Raw genomic sequence first — 23,936 nt, forward strand, 5'->3', positions numbered from 1 at the left:
CGGGCAACAAAGGAGCAACCGTGAGGTGAGTAAATTTAAATTGTTTAATATAGTTACATAGTTTCTGATTATTTTTTGAAAGAGTGTTGCAATTTTTATAGAGATAAAAAAACATATTTTCAATATCGAAGATATTTTTAAAATATCAAGATCTGGGGAAAGACACGTTACGAGTTCTGAATCGTACTCGATAAGACAAGACAAAACGTGAAAACCGCATACCTGTTATAGTTTCCGAGGTATCGATTTTTTAAATTCATCGGAACGTAGAAATTTTGCGATGTATGTCAAGTCGACGTATGATACGTGAAGGTACGTTTTTTTATCTAAAAATTGCAAAACTCTTTAAAAAAATAATCAGGAACTATATAACTATTTAAAAGAACCTTAAAACTCTGCTCAAAACTATTGGAACTCGATGTGTAAAAAAATGTGAAGTGGCACCTCTATTTTTGAAACTAATTTTCGTTATCGTAATGACCGGAACTATTTCTAAAAATTTTTAAGAACTCTTTCTATGGTTCTAAATAATTCAGAACTCTTAACAGAACTATGATAGCATAACATACGGGTGCCAACTTCACACACCCGTTCTTGAGATATTTTAATTTTTTTATATATTTTTTTATTTTTATAATTCTAATTTTTTCTTTTAAATTTGTATTCTTATTTTAATTGATGCAAAAAATAACAACTAATATTTTACCTTATTATTTTAAAGAAGATGCTCAAAATGATCTTCTTCCATATCTATGCAATGTTTATGATATTGCAAATATCTCAAAAACGATTCATTTACGGATCTATGTTTATTAAGACTTTTCGACTTGTTTTCAGGCATACTAAATCCCCTTAAAATTTTACCCTTTTTTCAACACTCTGTATACTAAATAGATAATTACAATATTTTTCCGTGATATAATTTTGATAATTATTCTTTATCTTTCTCATGATAATCTATTAAATAAACAGTCATCATTTTTAATTTATAATTTTGTAGATTTAGACTTAGAATCTTCATTAGAAGATATCTTTGATTATAATTTGATTAATTTTACATGTATGGCATGAGTCGAATTTTCTTATAAAGTGCACATTTTATAGATACAAGAATATATTTATATGTTCGATATATCATTTAATTGTACATTCCGGGCAGATTAAGCCATTACGAAAGGATTAATGCAATTCTATCAAAAACTCATATTCCATTTGCCTTCATGGTCTATAGTCTTAACGGCGCATTCTTTTCGATTTACAACTTATGACGCGCAACGTCATCCGGCATTTCCGGCTTGTACGCTTCGTTTTATCGTCGTGAGGCCGGCACGGAGGAAAAGCAGCAGCCGAGTCGAGTAATAGGCCGTCTAATGGAAACGTGTTTTTGCCGGACAGCCGGGCGACCGTTCTCGGCTGGATGTTCGACGTTGCCTCTTATTGCAGTGATTAGCGGCGCGGCGTCGCGTCGTCGGACGCCGTGACGACGATATATAAAGTACCATCAGCTGTCCCCGAAGGGAGAGAGCCATGCGTATCGTATGCGCGTGCACGCGTATGTTCGCTGTTTGCTCGCGCGTGCCCGCTCGTGTTCAGGGCCTGTACCCTGTACGGGCCCCCGCGGCCAACGAGCGTGACCCCGCGGCCTCTTTTTGCCGAGGTCCGAGGTCCGAGTACTATTACCGACCCCGCTATATAAGTGCCCCAATTAACATGGAAATGCATCTGATCGATCCGTCGAATTTGTATGTGTATCCTTCTCGTTGGTATGTGGTTGCACTCCCACGTGCATTCGTCCTCTTTGGTTTTAAACGGGCTCCTCGAACTCCGGCCTAATGATCGCCTAATGACGCTCGGTAATAAAGTTCAATCCGGCTTTACTAATATTGAGATAATCCTCGCGAGAATTTTCATCAAGTGTTTGTATTGTAAGTGATGCTTCTCACTGTAAAGTTCGTATTCTTATCGAATATTTTTAAAGTACATGTATTATTTTTAGAACTAATAAATTATAAAAAAAAACTTTGAGAGGCATTTCTCGAAGGTTTTTTAAAATTTAAAATTTTTAATTTTACTATTTTAAATATTAGCACTGACACTTTATTACTGTCTATTTTAGATTTACTTTGTTTTTAAATCAGGAAATCTGAAAATATGTATGGACAGATTATGATTAGTTGAATCGACTTAATGATTCTGAGAGAATTTCGTCTAAAATACTATTTAAAATTAAAGATCCAGAAATTTCCGAAGAGCACTAGTGTTAAAATAGTTAATAAAATTTTCAAAATTGAAATTTAGCGATTCATATCGCGAGATATTCTTCTGAAAAATCGATAAAATATTTGATATCTGAAAGAGTCTCTCCGTCACATTGTTGCTCATCTCGCTAGCAAACGGCAAACCGCCGAGGGCTGCTAGCTGGCAGGCTCGCGAACGGCAAGACAAGGCAATGCAACGGCAAGACGATATAAGCCGTGGCAGAGCATCGCAGAGATATGCCCTGCCTGCCTGCGGGTGCAACGACCCGACTGACCTTTGTCCGGCCTGTGCTTCGGCCTGGCCCTGCCGGTACCAACGAGACGCCCGATCCACCGAGTCTCGGCTTGTCCCGCTCCAAACTTATACTTGAACTCGCGATCGGTTCCGTGTCGAAGCCAAACGCGACAAGATAAACTTGAAAACTCGACGCTGCATCGAAACAATTTGTATCGTACTATTTTGAAAATATTCTCGTGACGTGTGAATTATTTAGAAATAAATCTCTGATTGTAGAAAAAATTTTCTAATTTTATATAAATAGAGAAATATATAGAGATTTATATATTTATATTTTCAATTGTTTCAAAATGAATCAATTGCTGCAAAATGAAATTAAAATAACATATTTTATTTGAAGTTTGAGATATAGATCTGTAGAATTGTAAATTTAATTCATTTTATTATAGAAATCGTGAAGTATTAAAACACGACAAAAATAGCAATGTGCTAATAGATATTGATGAGAAAAACTTCTATTTCTATAGAATTATGATATTAACAATAATGTTGTGGCAGATAGATGCATATGCTGACCGCAAGTGATATTAAATATAGGTTTACGAAATGGTAATTAATACATTTTGAGGTTCACAATTACAACTCGTGGTAGTGAGAGTATTATGCGAGTCCCACGAAGTCAAAGCACGCGATAATTCCTCGGCTATTCGGAATTCCTCGGCTGGGAAAACGTGTCAATGACACCGCCTGAGATCCGGGAACATAAAGAGCGCAATAAAAGGGTGTAAACTTGTTGTCGCCGGGAATGAAATTATATTTTTAATCCAGTTCATTTCAACATGTGAGGAGAGGAGCGTTTGCGGACGCTGAATGAGACGGGTCATTCCTGAGGAACGCCCGAGGAGACCAGGCCATCTTTCGAGGCGAAGTTTAATGATGCAATAAAAATCTGAAGGTCGTTAGGAGCGACTGAGCTTTATATTTTTTCCGGTAATACGTCCGCGCACGCGATTGTTCTATGAATTGTCGTGACAAGTATGAAAGATGAACTCATCTGCAAGATGTAATCGATGATTTTGATTGATTAGAAATTAATTTTTACAAGCCTTTATCTTTACGAGCTGAATAATAGGGTTGCTAGATATTTTTCTATAATTTTTGTTTTGTGACGCTTATTTTATATGTCGATTGACAACAGATCGAAGAAAATCAAATGAGATGAATTTATGATCTTGTTACAAATTTTCTTATAAATATTTTTTTTATTATTGCATGTGAAATATAAATATTGCTATCAATAATTATATTTGTTATGATAAAGATATTAAAATAGTATTACGAAGTATGATTCGGTCTCTTTTAATAATGATATTACTCAAGAATATTAATGATGATTATTTTATAATTTATTCGTTCTAAAGATATCGAATATAATAAAATTTTGAAAAAATATTTTGTATACGTTACTTGATAATTTTTCATCTAAAATGAGATAATCAAGCTATATTACACCATGACATTTTCTTGAGCGTTAAGCGATGCGTTACGAAGATAAGTACAAGAGCGATTTAGCAGATGGCGGAGCGCAGGTGACGTTGCGTTAAGTTACTCTTAAGATCATGGCTAAATAATTATTACTGGCAGGAGGATGGATCTCCGCGCCTAATTTAATGACGAAGATTCACCTGGTTGACGTAAGGCTTGCCATGTGGAACTCGTTACGTGGATTACTCGCCTAATCAACAAAATGTAGGGACGAAAAAAATTATAATTATTTTATGTAACAATAGTCATTCATATTTTAACATATGTTTTCTACGATAAATTCTTATTGATATGATCCACATAAAGCAAGAAATATATAAAAAAATAAGGGTAGTGAGAAATATGTGCGAAACGTTAGTAAATATATTTCTAAGTAGTAAAATAATAATAGAATCCTATTAACACATAAAACAATAAGATAATAAATTAGAAAATAGGTTAATTTACTTTGTCCTTAATTTGCTGTTTTAAAAATAGGTGCTTTAATCAAGATTTATTTATTTTATGAGTAAATTACGTATACAGATATGATTTACGACAAAACATAAATTTTCTCCATCTCGAATGAGTTAATTAATTAATAATTTATAACGCGTCTTTGTCCTATCATGCTTCGCCAAGTTAAGGATCGCATTCGGTATCGTCTTGCTAACAGCGGGTTCGCGTGTAAATTCCTTTGCCACTTTTTGCTAGATAACGAGACAAACTTTCCGCGATAAAAGCACTTTCTTGTGCCGAGCGTCGCCGCGATATTACTTTTCACGAGTATGCCGGGCGTTGTTAGACGACATACTCTAGGGATGCATTTATCTTGCAGAGTCCTTAGGTACTTCAAGTACCTCGATGCCATTGGTACCAAAAGTAGGATGAAATTTCACAGTAGCTATATGTATCCCACTATTCATCGATACGAGGTTACTATCGATGTTCCCGTTTCTCTATATTTCATGTCTTCTTTGTATCTCTATGAGAAATATCTATTCCTGAAATAAATATATGAAAAAAATAAATATATATTTTTATTCATATATTTAATGTAAAATATAATTTTTTATTCTTGATATTTTTTCAATGTTCTAAAAATTATAGAATTTATTATTAATTAGATATTAATAAGATTATAAATGATTTACACACAAATGGAGCTTGTCAAATATCTATAAAATTTATTTAACTTTTATCATATTTTTGCATAGTTCTGATTTTTCTGAATAAGAGACTAGAGATAAAAGAAACTAGAAATAAATGAGAAGGACATAAAATCATATAGAAAAAGAGATTCTACTGATCTAATTTCGGATTGTGCTGAATATGAACCAAAACGTGGTTAGACAATGGATTGTATAGTCTCGGATTGCATTGTGAGATGGGATGGGGAATATGAAACTTCCGTGTGATATGGTAATTGCAATCCCATATTACACGAAAATTCGACTCCCTCGATTCGATCTCACGTTGCACTTCGACTACAATCTATCGATTCATTGGCTTTAAAAGGACGCGAGTCGCAGGATTATAGCTCAACGGAGAGATTAATCTAAAAATTTCTAAAAATCCAATAATACATTGTATATTAATATAAATATTATATGTAACATTTATATATAGAAAGAATTTATTTCTCTTTTCTAACACATAATACATTTTTCACAGTGATTAATGATAAGAAATACTTCTTTTATAAATCTTTTATATACAAATACTCTCTCTCTTTTTCTTTTTTATTTGTAGATATAATTATAAGTATAGTTTAAAAGATCATAACGTAATATTTTGATAATTCATCATTAACTCTACAAGATTATATCAATTTTTTTTACTTATTTCGTCACTTTGACATTAGATACGTAGCTTTACGATTTTTTTAATATAGTCGAATTGTCCGTTTGGAAAACAATTGTTCTGTCTGCCATTGAGATGATCTGCTGTAGCGAATAAAATTGACTAAAAAATATTTCACTATGACGAGCGAATACTTTGAGGCTGGCAAATTACGGAAGCGGTTAAAGCATGGTCCCTTTCAAGGCGACGTCGCTATCATATTGCGCGGCAGTGTGACCAAATGTAATATCACGCTCTTCCACGAGAGCAAAGACTCAACGTCATGCCTATCCGCTCTCGAAATCTCGTACCAAACAGTTTTTCTACCGCGTTACAATGAGTTTATCGCCGCGAACACGCTTGAACGATCCGTGGTCGCGCTTTTTGACCCTTTCACGTTTAATGAGTTGCATATTTTGCTTCATAAAAACAACAAATCGATCAACATTTTCTCAATGATGAAATTCATGATAATATCGTACACAAGTGATATTTTATAATACAAGTAATATAATATTGGAAAATAATGACAACATTTATGAATAATGTATTATTCGTAAAATATATCCAGATACGCTGCATTTGGCTTTACAGTAAAATATGAAAAAAAAAAGATATTTTAAACAATTAATTGATTAGATTAAATGTATGATAATCGACATAAAAAGTCAAAGAAACTGAGATCTACAAAATTCTATTATTATCTAATATATCTCTGCCTGAAATTATTAAAGATCTGTAAAATAGAAGATAAGATTTATAATCGAGGGTTTAAATTTATCTTATTGATTGAAATTTGAAGTATATATTCTTGGAACGAAAATTAAAAATTCATTAAGTAATTTCGTAAAAATGACATTTTTATCACATTAATTTAATTAATTAATTTTTAAAATAATTATTACGTAAAAATATATCTATGTAATTTATATGCATACGTATATTTTTTTCTATTAATTCTTTTACTTTTAATTTCATAAAAAAGATCATTATATGTTTTTAATATTCACTTTAAATTCTTTATAGGAAATCAAAAATAGAAGGGATAAAATGTATAGGAAACAAATGTGGAATTTGCGATATATAGCAATCGTCTTCTCATTTCGCGAATAAAAGCGAGACATTCCGTCGTTATTATCGTACGAAGTGTGGCCGCGATAAATTATTAGGATATTATATTAAACGCAATCATTCTACACAATTATTTATTACAGGTAGCGATTGTTACATGACATCCTCTTTAATTAAGACAGGAATTAAGAGAGTTTCGTTCTTTGAATAAACGTTAGAGTCGAAATGCACAAGTAATATAATTCATTTATATTTATAATCGAAATTAAAATACAAGAAAGAAATAGAATATATATTCAATGTATTATGCATACATACTTGCATGCATTATTATCGTAAATTAAATACTTGACGATAGCGCGCCAAATATGTCAATACAACAATGCACGGCCCTCGGCTGTTTACCTCGTGCGGTATAACCTTGTTATCATTCGCACGACGAAGCTCGTGCGCGGCGGCTCGCGGCTCTTCTACTCCAAACGCGATCATCGCAATACATAAAATCATCGCATCGAAATAATGCCAAACGCGATCATTCTACACGATTCATATTTAGCAATTAACGACTCACGACTAGTGTCGAAGCGACGACTATTTATAACAGGTATTATTAAATAATATATTGATTTCTCGCAAAATTTTTTATGTACATATATATATATATGCATCATATGTATATACCTATATCTGAAATGCATCGTGCATACGCAATACTAAATCTCGATTATATCTTTTCAAACGAAATCTCCTTCGAGTATTAATTAGTTTAAGTATTAATATTAAGTCATGTATTAGTATCGCGCGCGCGCGCGCGCGCTAGTGGAGTGAAGTTGCCGATGTTTGTAGCTTCGGCCATTACCGAAACGCCGCGAGTACCAGGTAGTTGAGCTGCGTCCCGCTGTGATTAATTAGTAAGCATTATCGTTTCTAATCTTTGTATTGTGATATTTATCAATCGCACAAACATAATTTCAACGTTCACATATAGTCGCAATTGTTTGAAACGCATATTTCGTGAGAAATTCGATGCAAAATTTACGCCAACGATCAAACATAACCCAACCTAACCTGATCTGGTTTCGCGCACGACTCGCGGATATATCTACCTTTAATTATAGCTTACATATTTATATCATGTATGTATAATGCGAAATAATAAGATTGTTCTAATATATGTATGTATTTTATTTGTTACAGGTAGCATTGCTGATGAGTCGCGCGCGCGAGTTTGCGAGATTCTCGAGTGTCGAACGGACGCTTCGTGTGATTATAGTTATCGTGTTTTCGCGAGTGTCGTGAGTGCTACGAAGGACCACGAGAGGAGGAGGAAGCCCGGGGAGGCATCGAGCAACATCGGGGAAACTATGAGGTATGCATATAAATACAATTTATAAAATACTTAATTTATTAATTCGCTATTGGTAAAATTACTTGCTTTATCTCCGCGGAATTTATTTTATATTATATTTACTATTTTTATGCATATAAAATATTTTAGAAACTTTATTTTAACATCCTCTCTTAAAATATTTATAAAATAATTATTTTTAAATAATTATTATTGTACATTAGTAGGCATTTCCCTATGTAGATACAAATATGTATATAATTTAAACATTTTGTTTTCAGATCAACATGCTGTGTACTCCAACTCCACTATTGCACGTATCGGTGAGTGAAATATTGTTTATTTGATAAAATTTCTATAACGGTAATAGAGGGATTTGGACAAGTATAGTAAATTTTAATTGTGTCTCTTCCTTTTAATAAAACGTAGAATGTCGCTTGATAAAAAAACTTTGTGATGATTGTCTGTAAACGTTTCTTCGAATGTCGAGAACAAGCGAGCAGGTCACTCGTTACCACCTCTGTCGATCGTTTTACGAGATTTTTATGATAGCTACGCGCGCGTGTCGTGCAAACCACGCTTCCGTGTGAGATCACGATTCTCGCGGTGTATTTCGTTCGCGGTTTCCGCCGTCGGTGGCGATTTAAGAGGGCTACCGCGCGGTAGAGCATTGGCTGCTTTGCGGTTACGCGATTACGGCTGACTTCATTCTCGCGGTGCGTAAACGACCGCACGAAGAACGTAGAGTGCGACCGATGTTTGCGGTGTATCCTATCACCAGTAGGGACGTTTCAAAGCATCAAGTTTCTATTTTTATTCACTGTGAAAGAGTGCTTCTATCAGTCGATACTTTGTCTGAAAATAGAGCATCAGAGAAATAATTTAGATAAAAGAAATTTTTAGAAACTTTTAATACGTGATGGATACAGTAAAGATAAAAAGTAATCTATATAAAATTAAATAATAAAATTAATTAATCAAAAAATTATTGAAAATTTATTATTTTGTTTAGAAAGTTTCAATTTAAAAATATATTAGAAAATTGTCAATTTTTTAATTATATTTTTTTGTTATATATTATATCAATCGCCGGAAAATGATACATCACGCGTTTCTTTTTTGAAATAATTATAATCGTACGACAGTATTCCACTCGATTTCGTGTCCTCCTAAAACACGATAATGCTGGCATGGATGTTCTTGCGATAAAAGGGAGAAACAAAGGATATAGGGAACGGAAGCAGAGAAGTTCCGAGGGCGAGAGGGTGAGGATTATGGCGAGATCGACGAAACGTGTAGAGAAGTGGAATCTCTGCGGTGGATCATGTTCCTTCTTCCAGCTTCGATTTTACGAGCTGTTCGTGGAACGGCTAATTAATGACGCGTCGGTCTATAGTTTACAAGGGTGTGAAGATTAATTTGTTATGGTCGGTTGTGCTTCCTTCGTATATGAAACAGTTGATTCTCTGATTGATCTCGGCCATAATGGTGTAGCTAGCTGGAGGATTGGTCCATTTGTGTGACTTGCAATGTGTTATAATATGTATAGTTATAAATGTCTTTTCATGCAATTATTTATTAAGCTATCATTGATAATTTTTTTGAAAATTATATTTAAATTTAAAGTATATTAACTAATAATTGAATTATATATTCTCCAAATTTTTGACTCGATTAATAAATACAATTTAAAACATTTTTTTATACTTATGATTAATTTTAAGTGTCACATTTAAAACATTTTTTAATTACTGCATCTTTAAATTAGAAAAATATTTTTTGTATTAAGAGTTAAACTTTAAATTTTTATTATTTTTCCGATACTTTATGAAATGTTTACTTTAATATCAGATTTTATATCACGATAATAATTCAAGTTTAAAATAAATGCATTTACGAATATCAAATTTGAAGTTTCGGCGCTTCAATACGCTAGAAACTAAATTCCCAATGGTCGAAGTATCGTGCAATGTGATCCTGGGCACGTATGCAGAGCCTGAGATATAGTTTAGGGTGTATAATAGCCTGAGTAACATCGAAACTCTCCTATAAGGTGCGTTATGGAATAACCCTCGAGAGCTGGCCGAAAGGCTAGCAAAAACGAAACAGCCCGGAGATAGGTAGGTCCCTTACCCGCGTGCGTGATTAGGAAGGGATTCCTGACTCGCTCGGTTTCTTGGCGCATTCTTACGCAGCCGTAGTGATAATCGATTGGCCACAAGCCGTCATGGAGGCGAAGGGAATCGATGACCTTCGGGCAACAGAATCCGCGGCCGCTTCTTTTCCACGTTTAGGATCGTATCCCGTTGCCTGTTTTCCGTACGCTATTAATTCATCGACAGCGTGTCCGCCTCGCCGATGTAAACTCATTTATACCTTGTAGCTTAACGGAAATATCGATAGACTCGCGCGATTGCTGACTCTAACCAGTTATAATAATTTAGATATATTATATAATAACTTGCTGTGTAGTATAGATTTATCTAAAATTATATCTTATCTGATTATAGGTTCTTTCTCTCTTGAATTCGAATGTACTAACTTGAATTAATTGGATATGAATATCAGTAATATTTCTTATATTATAAAAATCACAAATTAAAAATATTTTTAATGAGGAAAGAAACAATTTCCGTATCTCTAATTTTAAAATCCGCTACTCTACGCCAAATTAAAGACTCCGACAAGACGAAATTTCAAAGAGAATTTCGAGAGAATAATGCGTACATTATACTCTCTCTGTCTCGAAGGGTTAAAGGTTGGATGGAAACGGTCCTCGACGCGACGTTAAATTGCTTACACGGTCGGTGAACCGGGGAATGAGTTTGACGTGATCGCGGGCTCCGAAGGGGATCATGTACCTGGTGACGACCGAATGTCACCGGTGACATGACAAAGAGGTGGAAGACGTACGGTATCGCGCGGTGATTATTTCTCATTTTGCCGCGCAGCGTGCGGTCCCTGTAGATCGCACGATCTACACTAGGATCGTCCGCGGCGCGTACTTATACGAAGAGCCGGCGCCGCTAATGATCGTAATGGGCACGTTGTACTATACGTAGACGAGACGAGGGGAGACCCGTTTCTTGGTCGGGAGGGCTCTTGCTCCTAGCAGCTGAGAATGGAACAAGGTAATGCCGAGATATTAATAGTGGTGTATCGTGAGGCTGACCGGCGATATTGCAGCGCCGATAGCGCGCGAAAGAATCGCGCCTAATACTCCAAGATTGCCGTTTCATCGATAGTCGCGAAGCCTTTAGAACCCTAAACGCCGAGGTCGCCGTCTTCCAACAATTCTGTCGAGCTTTTATATTTCCGTCTGGTTTTACCTGTGTTTTCTCTCGAAACTCATCTCATCTTCGTTCTTTCTCGTTGGTCCAATACATGTGCACAATAAATATACTCTTTATGTGTGTGTTCTCTACTTCAATTCTTAAATATAAATTAATACCTTTAAACATATGTTAACTTATGTTAACACATCTCTTATTTTAGAAATTGAAATTCTTGTATACGTATCATCGACATCAATGCGTAGATGTTTCCTTTACATACCTTATAATATAATGATCAAATACATACCTACTTTGTATTTAGAGAGAGGAAGAGACAGAGTGTGAGAGAGAAAGAGACATGAATGATGTTTAATACTGGATATTCGCGATAATATGAGGATAAGCGAACATATCGATATAAAGAACTGAAGAACATAATTCATGACATTGGCAGAACAGCGATTTCTTGACTGCGTCGTAGATCTATCATGCAGATACTTAAAATCAGCGATGATAAATCGCCGCTATGTGTCGAGAAAAATGAATATTCAGTTGAAAAGTCGAGGTTTCAAAAACGGAAACGTATATATGATTAATTGTCAAATTTAATTCGTCGTCGATTGAGAAAGTCGCGTAAGATAATTTCGATAATCCATTTACATTCCATTCTCGCGATAAGATAGATTGCTCGCGTAAAACGCGACGCATTTGCAAGAGCATATTTTTTTCTGCGCTAATATCTTCGGGAAAATGCAGAGGATACGACATGTATATTTATCGATCATCTCGTCGAAGACAATGATATTTAACGGCTCGTCGATTTCCACGGAAACGTCGGCGCGGTAGGTAATAAATTTTAACGCGTGTAATGCGGGAATTAATGCGGGATTGTTTCCGCGTATCGGCAGAAAGAGAGAGAGACGTAGTCGCGATTCTCGTACGATAAACTCGCGTTTTAAGTGCGCGTTTAACGGCCGAAGTTATACGACGTCGCCGCGCGCGCGAATTGTTGGATCGAATTAAATTAATTCGTACGATCGTGCCGTCAACCGAAATGCGCGAATTGGTGGTGAGAGCTCTTCTTTATGCCGTCGTCGTCGTCGTCGATCGAAATTTCGCGCTCGCATTCTCTCCTCCGTCAATTAAACTTTCGTCGCCTTTGTAGGTGGTCACTTTTTACCGCGGTGCAATTAACCGTTTTTATACGTATTATTCATTAAATATTGCTAATTTGAACGTGCCCGGATAATATCTGCTTGATAACGTCGTCGAAAATTCGGCTTATCTACGCGAGAAATTCCGCACAATAATATATGAATTGATTGAAACTTCAGTATGGGCGATATTTTGTATTAAAAAAAAATTATTATATTAAGAAATATTCAGACTTATTATTTAATATTTAACAATGCAAAATTTTGAACACACGATCGCGAATTAATTTAATTAACTTGACGATTTTTTAAAAACTTGAAGAATGATTATACGCAGTGTTATTATATTAGGTATATATCGATTATTCATGTCTGTTTTTCAAACATTGATTGCTTCTCGCACTTTTTATCTTATCTGTATTAACATTAAATTTTATTCTTTATTCTTTCATTTTTTTTTCTTTTTATTCTTACATGTCACATTGTCTTCGGTCTTATGACAAATATCTCAACTATAACGCGCTCGACGTGCAGCGACCCGTTGTTATCCTCCTCTTATCCAGTCTGGATGCGGTCGATAAATAACACGGTCTGCTCTTTTTTTTTTACACGAATTCTCTCACGATCCCGCGACCGCTCGCTAGGAGCATTATACATTAAACAACATCGCGTATCTCGGTTACTTCATCGCACGTGTCTTCTTCTCCGCTCTCGAAACTGCCCCGTGTAAATCATACGCGCGACAACGCGGCTGCGAGCGAGCGGAGCGCGTATATAAGGCCCCGCAAGAGTCGGGCCTTAATTAGACGATGAAAACAACGATACGCGTCTCAGTGCTGGAATCGCCTCTAATTTGTCCGTGTAACTTCATTATTTTGAATGACCGCGATCTCTTGGAAAAATCGCCAGCAGAATCCTTCGGAATATAACATTCAAAAAGGGAAACAGGATAACCGCATTGAGATTATAAAATTTATAAATATAAATTTTTTGACCTTAGGTCCCTTAGGTTAGTATTTTATTTTATTATTAGTTTATATTTTATATTATACTAGAACAACACAAACGCGCGCTACGAGTGCACCATTCCTCGATGTCATATAAAAAAGAATAATATTTTTATATAAAGTTTGTTTAAACTTGATTAATATTTTTTGACAGAAATCAGCTGATTAAAGCTTTAATTTGTCAATTAAATTTTAAAGTAAAAATATGTTATAAAAATTAAAATAATAATGTTATAAATAACATGTTATAATATACTTTAATCTCGAATAATATTTTTTGACAGAAATCAGCTGATAACTGTCAAAAAATATTTTTTTCTACATAATTTATTTATACGTTGTAATGCATTTTTCTTTTTATCATTTTTTTGAAGTTTCAATAATTATTGCATATTGGATGAACATATAAACATTTAAGAACATAAAATTACAAAGATATTTATAAGATACAGAATCTTTATATAACTCATGATTTACGATACACAGTAAATATTTATAAATTTAATATTTATTGAAGCTATATATTAAACAGGCAAGCATCCTGTTATTATCAAAAGTAGCTTAGCGTGAGTTAAAGAAAACCAGTGAAGTATAAGTACGACTTCGAGACACGCGGCACGAGCATTTTTCGTTTTACGGCATGCGTTAAAACGTAAACTATATCATTTACGAGCTTGGTAAATCGATGGATGCGTTTGACGTTTGGAGTTCTTGTCGAATGCCTGGTAGGCCGGGCCAATTAAGAATCCGCCGCGTTAAAACCGACGATGATACCGGTCAACAGGTGTTTTAACCTTAGCCGAGCGATCGTTCGAAATCGCGCCGGCTTTCAATAAAACGTCCGGGATCTTGATATCCCGATGCGATGAGCGTTTACGAGCATGCAAAATCAGTTCTTTGGCGAGATACGCCGTTAATACGCGACCGTCAGTCTTAGAACAGCCGTTTGGTTTAAATTGAATTAATTTGCATTTTATACTTTTCTAATCAATTTTTTATTCCATCACTTAAAATATGCATAATTATATGTTTCATTCGTAATAAGCAATAATTTATTTCGCTAATTTACTTTTCCTGTTTTTCATGAAAGTAATTAACTTTGCATTTCTCAATAGATATTTATTGAAGATCAAAAACAAAGATGGATGAAATGAATTCATATATAAGACGATACGCGTTACATATTTAATCGTTATGTAAGAAAAAATCGAACTTTCGATAAAAAGATATTTTTTATTAGCAACTGTTTAGTTCAAAATATCGGTAGTCATATTTATTTTATCGGATAATAATGTAACTTGTGTGCGAGAAATGCAGACAAAGGAAGTGAATATTGCGGTGTGAAGATCACTTGGTCTCGCAACGCGAAGTCAATCTCTGAAAAATCACCCGGTAAACTAGAGGAGGATATACCGCATCCCTCGGGAATCGGGAAAATTCACTCGTGAGAAAACATGGTTCGTCGAATCGCCATCGAATCTTCGGTGTGTTGCGCCTCGTAAATAGCTGCTTGGGACACGTCCTCGCGATTCGTCACGTCTTGGACTTCCGTGAAACGGAAGATCGTGTCAGAAATCGGACCCCTGAGACTGATTAGCGTGTGAACGATCGGTTGTCCGTTTACTAACGAGAAATGGTCACCAACCGTGCAATTTTTCGTCGAGATTTGATTGGTTTTCAAAGAAAATAAAGAGGATATTGATGCACTTTTTTGTTGCCATTGTGATGTTCAAAAGTCGAGATCTTTTTCAAAAAAATATATTTATTTGTTTAATTATGTACTAGAAAATTAATCATAAAGATATTTTTTGAAATTTTTAAATATTTTTTTATTCACTTGAAACTATAAAATTATACAGGAAGTTTTTATAGTTTTTACGCGTTTTACATATTTTATTGCGATTCTAGACCATAATCGCATTTCTTTTCATAAAAATTATAGTAAGAAAAATTCTGAAAAATTTAAACTAGATGCTTCTTTGACTTATGTAATAAATTCAAAAACAGATAGTATACTTAAATGATTATCACATTTATTGTCTTAAAATTCGACCTTTGCAAGTATCACAGTTGGAATCACATAGTTGGATGACATCAGCCAACAGATACATTCACGAGGGGGATAATACGTGTGTTCCCGAAACCGGGAGACACGTCGGTGTCGAATTCGTAATTGGAATGTCGCGAGGGAGCGCGTGGTTCATCCGGGAGAGGGTTGCAACCAGAGAGACATCGAATTGGGGAAGTCGTCGCACGCGAAGTGGGGGACCGAAAAAAATGTGGCCGGCATGCGAGATATTTGTGTGTGTCTCGCCTGATGTAACGTCGATATATGTATACCAAGGGGGACGAAAGGGTAGAAGGGGGAGGGGGACAGGGTGCCCGTCGGCGACTCGTTTACATATTGGTAAGCTCTGCGGGCTTTCGGATCCCTGAAGCGATAGATGCGATGCGACGATATACCGCGGCGCCGGAGCTCGGGTATTTCCTTCTAACTTCCTCGGTGGCGGAGGAGAGTAGAATACGATGAAGGGAGAGGTTCGGGAGGAGAGAGAGAGAGAGAGAGAGAGCAAAGAACTACGTGAGGTGGTGAAGATGCAGGGGCAGATCTAGGACGAATGGTGCGAAGATCGGACCATTGTTTGCCTTCTGACAGCGATAAGTTCACAATAAAGTTACATTCACTTCCAAGTAAGTTCCTGTCCTCTCTCTCCTTCGCAGTTCCGCCGTTTCCACTCCTATTCTCGTCTTTTCTCTCGAACCCGCAACCCTTTTGCGCCGCGAGAGCTTCCTCTCTTCTGCGGACACGTGGGGGCTTCTTCGGAAGAATCGTGGTATATTTGCTAGCGATAACCATAACTCACATACACCCGCGCCATCGTATCCTCCCCTTCTCTTTCCCTTATTCTCTGTTCTCTTTGCGTTGTTCCTCCTGTTTCGCTCTTCTCGTTCTCGTATAGACTTGCTGTATTTCCTATCTCGCTTTCTTCGTCTTTTCGCTTTGCTTTTTTTTTGTCGTCTCCTTCCCTCTTCGTTCTCCGATTGTTCTGTCGCATCAGCCACGGCTATTCCGCAATTGTTTTCGACCTTTCTTGCTCTTGTTGCGGTTGCAGCGGAGAATTTCGCGTACTTTCCGTTACCGCGTACTTTATCGGAATTCCTTCTCTTCCTTTTTCTTTTTTTCGTTCTTCATCTCTTTCTCTTTGTGTTGTCCAGCATCCCAGTCGGCATCTATTTCTCGGTTCTCGCACCTTTTTTCTTTCCTCCTTCGTACTTTCTTCTGTCCTTTCGCTTTCTTTGCACTTTCTTTTATTCTTGAAATGGATGTTGCAATTTATGAAACAAAATTGATGATTACGACATCGAAATAAAGAGCCGCAATAACCAGCGGTTACTTGTCAAATTAATATACCTATATATATCTTCTCTTGTTCACCTTCGATCCAACTCGTTTATCGATATTTCCTTTTTCTCGCAATCTTTCGTTTTATTTCTCTCGTAACATATTTTTTCCTGATTTCTTCGTTTTTACATTGCTTCTCAGATATTTTGGCCATCGTATATAACGATGACTATAAGTACGCGGTTACCGTTCTTTTTGTATGACGGGCCCCTTTCTCTGGCTGCTTCGTTCCGCGCGCCAAAGGCGATACGATATGCGGACGATGGCCGCGGCTCCCCGTTGAGATAATCGTCTTTAATGCTTGTCATTTGTCACACTTTGCGTTTTGCAGCTGTAATGACGTGCGACTGAAAACATTTTGCCGAGACTTCTCAAATTATCGTTTGATACGATTTGTTAATTAAATTTTCCTTCTATACAAATTAGATATATATATATATATATATATATATATATATATTATATCATATTTTTATGTTAGGAGATTATCTAAAGATAATTTTAAAAAAGATACTTTAAAAAATCCCTAAAAATACTTATATAAATAATATTATATTAATTACTATAGATTGATTAATATTTATTGTTATTCAAAATACATTGTATGTGTGAAGCTGGCGTCTGATTTCGTGGAAACTCATAAATAAATAAGAGTTTTGTCTTTATTTTCAATAGATATTTTCTGGGGATATATATATCTATCGTTAATTCTAACTTACATATTTATATTGTGTATGTTATAATGCGAAATAATAAGGTCATTCTAATATATGTATATGTATTTTATTTGTTACAGGTAGCATTGTGATACACAATGCGATTCACGCGTCGTGTCGGGAGTGCCGTGTAAAGTGTCGCGCGTCGGGAGTGGCGTGTAAAGTTTCGCGTGTCGGGAGTGCCGTGTAAAATATCGGGCGATCGTAATTATTCGTGTTTTCGCGAGTGTCGTGAGTGCTACGAAGGACCACGAGAGGAGGAGGAGGCCCGGGGAGGCATCGAGCAACATCGGGGAAACTACGAGGTATGCATATAAATACAATTTATAACATACTTAATTTATTAATTCGCTATTGGCAAAATTATTTGTTTCATCTCTCTACGGAATTTATTTTACATTATATTTACTATTTTTATACATATAAAATATTTTAGAAACTTTATTTTAAGATTCTCTCTTAAAATATTTATAAAGTAATTATTTTTAAATAATTATTATTTGTAGGCATTAGTAAGCATTTCTCTCTATATATATATACACACAAATTTGTACATAATTTGAACATTTTGTTTTCAGATCAACTGCTGTGTACTACAACTCCACTCCACTATTGCACGTATCGGTGAGTGAGAAATTATTTATTTTGTAACATTTCTTTATAACATTCATAGCGCTAATGACGCTATATGTCCTATGTTACTGATTGCGAATCTTGTTATATGCGAAATCGTATGTCGCGTATTGGAAGCGAGTGGTGCTTATACATATATTGCAGTGGTGCTTTGATGCACTTTCTCTTTTTCTTTTTCTCTTTTGCCATTTCTCTCTTGTCTTGAAAAGTATCGGGACAGACCGACGAAGATAATAAGTGAAATGAGATTAAAATTATAAAAAGTAAAATTCGAAAATTTAAATATTATTTTTTATGATAAAAATATTTGCTATAAAAATATACACTAGTATATATCATTAAATATAAAAGATCACACATTATATAACTCCTATTATTGCTCTCGAAAACTACTTTAAATCAATTCGTGTGTTTCCTTTAATTTTATTAAGCAGTTTAATTTTAGAATTTTTAAAATTTAATTTTTTATTAATTTCAATCATTTTGATCTTTTTTAGATAAGTATTTATTCTAATTCATTGATTTTATTTATCATTAATATTCTACAATTTGAGTTATTTTTGTGTCAGATCTTAAAAATCAAAATTTTACAGAACTTATTTTTAGAATGATTAAAAGAGATTATAAAAGTAGAGAAATTAAAGTGGAACTCTTAGTGATACACAAGATGCACCGCGATAGTTGACGCTTAACGCATAATACACGGATAGCTAATATCGCTCCATTAGGTCCAATTAAACAGACAGTTAAATACACATTCCGAGCATAGTAGCACGCGCTTATGCTCGGTGATACGAGCTACTGCCATTTGGATACAGTTACCAAAAGATATCGATAATCTGAACATATTAAAGCCGACTCTTTGCATAACATTAGAGTGCTAGATCTTTTCTGTCCAATTTTTTCTGCATTTTATATTAAATCATTAATTGATAATAATTATCTACATTCTGATATACAGTTAGAAAATTATTTAAAATTAATTAGTAGAATAGATTTCTCGATACTTGCTAAATATATCATACATAAACTTTTTTGAAAAACATTTTTAAAAATATATTTTTACTTATTATTATTTTTAATAAAAAAAGAATTAAGTCCTCCGACAAGTATTCTTTTTAAAAAAGCTGCAGCAATCTCACCACGAGAATCGATTCATAGAAAGATCGTTAAGTCTACCGTACGATTCCTCCGAGGACCGAAAGCTTGCTGTCTCGGTGAATTATTACTATAGATAAGTATATCGGTGGTCGGATAAGGCTTGCAACGGGGAAGGAAACTGAGCTGCTAAACGCACCATCGAGCCGAGAATGGCCTGATAACCGTTATTATTACTTATCGCCTTTCGAATAACGCGATTCTCATTCTCCGGACGACTCAAGCTTCGAAGATTGATCGTGAAAAATAAAAAAATATACGGGCATACTTTCGATAAAAAGATTGCTAATTAATAATTAAAACATATTAAAATTCTAAACGCAGTTTTGAAAAACTACAAATTTGTTCTTTTTAAGTATATTGTATTTCCTGGGCCTGTTACATTAATCTTACTTCCTTAATTTTTAAAAATTAATTGTCCTAATACTCGTTAATGGACGTTTGAGGAAGGATGGCTCACGAGAGCTCCGAGTTCAGATCGTGTTCTTAATAAAGATTCTTTTGCGTGCGTTTCGCGCGCGTGCGGACTTAGCAATTTTTGTTCATAAAATATTTTTAGGCTCGTGGCGATTCCACGATCCCCGATAAAGACGTCGCGCGTGGAAGCCGTCCCCCGACGAAAGAGTAAGGGAGAAAGAAAGAGAAAGGAGAGATAGTTTGGTGGCACTTTGCTGGTATATTCGGAGAAACGCGGGGCCATTCGTGGGAATAATATAAGACGGGCTCGCATCTGCGCGAGTTATGACGGAGCGAGCCATTAAGTGGCCGTGTTTATTTTTAGAGGGAACCGAGAGAGCGCCTTAGCGCAAAGTGGAACTTCTAATTGTTCTCGTTAGCGCTCAGCTCGCATCTGTCTGAACCCGTGAACCCAGGACGACGGACGACGACGGGCGACAGAGAATGCATGGGGCCCCTGCGCACGCGGCGGGGCCCTCGCGAGGGTAAAAGAGGGACGATGATGTCAGAACTGACCGGTGGTCGCGCTGAACGGACGGTTTTGGCCGAATAAAAAAGGAGAATTATAAAGTAAAACGAACGGAGCCACCATCGAGAGAAGCGCGGCGGAGCGGGTTACGAGAACGAAAAACGCATTCCGGGCTGAGTTTCGCGGACTGTAGGCGAAAACAGATGCCCCGGCGAGATTAGCATAAACGAGGCTAAAGCCGAAAGTTAATGTCGCGCGTAACGATCTGTCCCGGATTGTGGGATATGCCGTGTGACGTCGTATTGCCCTCGCGCTTTATTGTTATTCATTGGGATCCCGGCTCGACGAGCTATGGAAATTAATTCCACGTTTATACACGCTGCTTATTCTCTGTTTCTCTGTCGTTCCTTTGTTGAGGCCGCCCTCGCGCGATACATGCCACACTCGTATCGTTGATGATCATTTCAGGAATAGATCGACTACTTATATAAGAAATATATCTACTCATACACTGCATGATTTTTGATGAAACTTTGTGGATGCATTAAGCATAAAAACTTATATATATATATTATATTTTATATTTTTAATTAAAAACATTTTTATTTTTATTTTACGTATTTAGATATGGGAATGTCAGAAAACTACTTTTAAATGTAATAGTTTTTTGTATAAATTATATTTTATAAGAATATTTCAATGTTTTTAAAACATATTTCTAAAAGTAAGAAGTTTAACATTTTAAAATAAATTTTTATTTAAATCGATGACCCAAAAATCAAAATAAAATTGAATGTCCAGTGGCTACTTGTGAAATAGAAATTTATATGACAGCTGTCGGATTAATATAGGAAGATGGAAAATCGCGGAAATTAAAGTCTGTACATATTTACATATACAACAGCGGCAGATGAATAGCATGGAAGGCAGTTTTGGATTAAAGTAAAAATACAATTATTGTTTTAAATGTATATGGATATATAAAAGAATTCTTTTTATTTTAGTTTCGAAGAGTACCGTCACGAAATAAAATTAATTTTTCCGTGTAATACATTTGAATAATTTATTATGTTTAATGGATAAATATTCGAAGAAATTCTTAAAGCAAATAATAGTTGTCGCATATAATTATTCAACCACAAATGATGATATTAAATTATTCGAATAACGCCGAATTCTGATGCTAAAATGGGATTTATAACTGAGGATAAACTTCTCTCGCGATATGTAAACGATAACGATTTCGCGCGGTGGTAGATGCTTTACGCGGGTGCAAAATACGAGCGAACGACCGAGGGGGTAGAATACGGTAGTCCCTTTAACGAAAAGCTCGGCTGACACGTTGTTGCTGCGACGAGGCAGCGACATAATATGAATAAACTCCGGCACTTTTCGCATACGCGCGGTCGGGGAAGGGAGAAAAAAAAACGGATTTTCTATTTACGATGACCATTTAGATTTCGTATGCCCGGACGGGCCGAGGGGCGACTCGTCGTCGGCGATTTTGCCAGCTTTATAGTAAATTTCCCCGTATAAAGGCGGCGCGGCACCCCTCGGCTTTATGCCATTATTACATATGCAAGTGTGACTGGAGAGTTCTACCCCAATAGAGAGAATGGAACGGCACTGTGTGTTCCGTTGTGCCGAATCTTTTCCGGGTCATATTGACCGCTGTGCAGAGACAAACCGGTGGTCGATGAACATTATTAGGTATATACGGGATTAGTATTTTTTTTTATAAAGTAATGCGAAAAGAAAACTTGTTTCTTATGAGCGTCAGGTATATTTCACCTGATGCACACTGACGAGAGAGAGCATGATGCGAAATGATTTTTTTTTTCTCCGTATAATACGTGAATGCAATATATCGATGACAAAATACGTGAAACATATTTCACGAAAAGAGTGTTAATGACATATAAAATATTATTTTTATGAAATTTTCTCGTTACTGTATTTTTAACGATGCTTTAATTTCCAATGGAAATTGTCCATCATTCTTTGATCCCGTAGATAAAATTATTCTTACGTTATATATTTGTGTAATTTTATAATATAGATAAACATATTAATTACAGATGCAAGATATTAAAATGCAGCTATGTGTTGAAATAATTTCTTCATTTTCTTTGAAATATATACAGATAAAATTACAACGATTTTTATTCTGTATTTTGTAATATACCTTTATATTATATAATTTTGATATGCATATACATATATATGTATATAATGTCAAGTTCTTATTATAAAAGATATATCTAAAATACGTAATAAATATATTCAAAACTTTTTTCATACTTTTTATTATATTTAGATAAATATATAATAATGCATTTAAATATAATGCATGCATTTAAATATAATAATGCATTATAAATATAATACTGCATTTTAAATATAACAAATTTTCAGAAGTAAAGTTATTAGACACTTTTTACATTAAAACTATCTCTGTTTACTAGCAAACTTTACGATAAGTTTATTTAATTAATTGCGAAAGTTTATTGACTTCAAAGCGTTACGAAAAGGCGATCGATTAATAGCCACGGTCGGTTTCACCCTGCTCTAATTTCTTTTGCTCCATTGAATATTCTGCACGAGGAGCACTTTGTACCGAGGATACCGCGCGCCCTTCCTAGGGCCCATCCGACGAGTGACCTGACCTTGTCGCAGGGTCCCGAGGAGCTTGTCATTGTGTTTTGGGCGTGCTGTAATCCGCGTTGACGCGTTCAACCGAGCGTTTATCGAACCGCGAAGGAAAGGAAAGAGAAAGAGAGCAAAAGAGAGAGAATCGGCAAGTTTCGCACGGCCGTTGCAAGTATTCATAAGTTGGAAACGCTTGGGCATAACGAAATATGTTAGAGAATAGCTAAGTTAGAGAATAGTTTGTCAGTAAATGAAATTTCCATGTGTCAGATTAATTGTCTATATTGTTACTTATCCATTAGAGCAAACAAACGTGTTTATAAATGAAACTTGTCATTTATTTAGAACGTTTTAATTTTTTTATAAAATTAAGAGAGAAATAAGAATAAAAAATTATTATGAACATTTCGAGATATATATCGATGAGATTAAATCAGTAGGTATTATTTTGAATTTGTGTGTGTGTGTGTATGAGAGATTTTTATTATTCCCCTTTATTTGAAAAATATTTGAAATATCCCAATCGCATGTATGAAAACGATAAATACTTCAATAATTTCGGTTGAATCACATAAGCGACCGATTGAAAACTCTCTGGAAACCGGTAGTATATTAATGTAAACGCATTTTAATAGAAAAATTAAACAAAATCAGGATCGGCGGCATCGATGCTATCGTAAGTGCCGGCGCGTAAGTGGACGAACCGGCGGACGACGTTTAACAAGTAGTCACGAC

At 35.3% G+C, this 23,936-nt stretch overlaps 1 protein-coding gene across 1 annotated transcript in view; it reads left to right on the forward strand.

Annotated features, from left to right (window-relative positions):
• The first annotated feature begins 9,471 nt into the window (after nt 1-9,471).
• The window catches only part of LOC145941008 (uncharacterized), a 77,371-nt gene continuing 62,906 nt past the window's right edge, over nt 9,472-23,936 (forward strand). Inside the window, exons 1-3 of the mRNA XM_083046753.1 lie at nt 9,472-9,686; nt 17,973-18,141; nt 18,415-18,460. Of these exons, the coding sequence (XP_082902879.1) occupies nt 9,472-9,686; nt 17,973-18,141; nt 18,415-18,460 (430 nt within the window). The remainder of the gene's footprint in view (nt 9,687-17,972; nt 18,142-18,414; nt 18,461-23,936) is intronic.

The sequence above is a fragment of the Prenolepis imparis genome, unplaced genomic scaffold (genome assembly GCF_030444845.1).
Source record: "Prenolepis imparis isolate NDT839.2.m4 unplaced genomic scaffold, iyPreImpa1.0 SCAF_9, whole genome shotgun sequence".
In the NCBI taxonomy this organism is placed as follows: domain Eukaryota; kingdom Metazoa; phylum Arthropoda; class Insecta; order Hymenoptera; family Formicidae; genus Prenolepis; species Prenolepis imparis.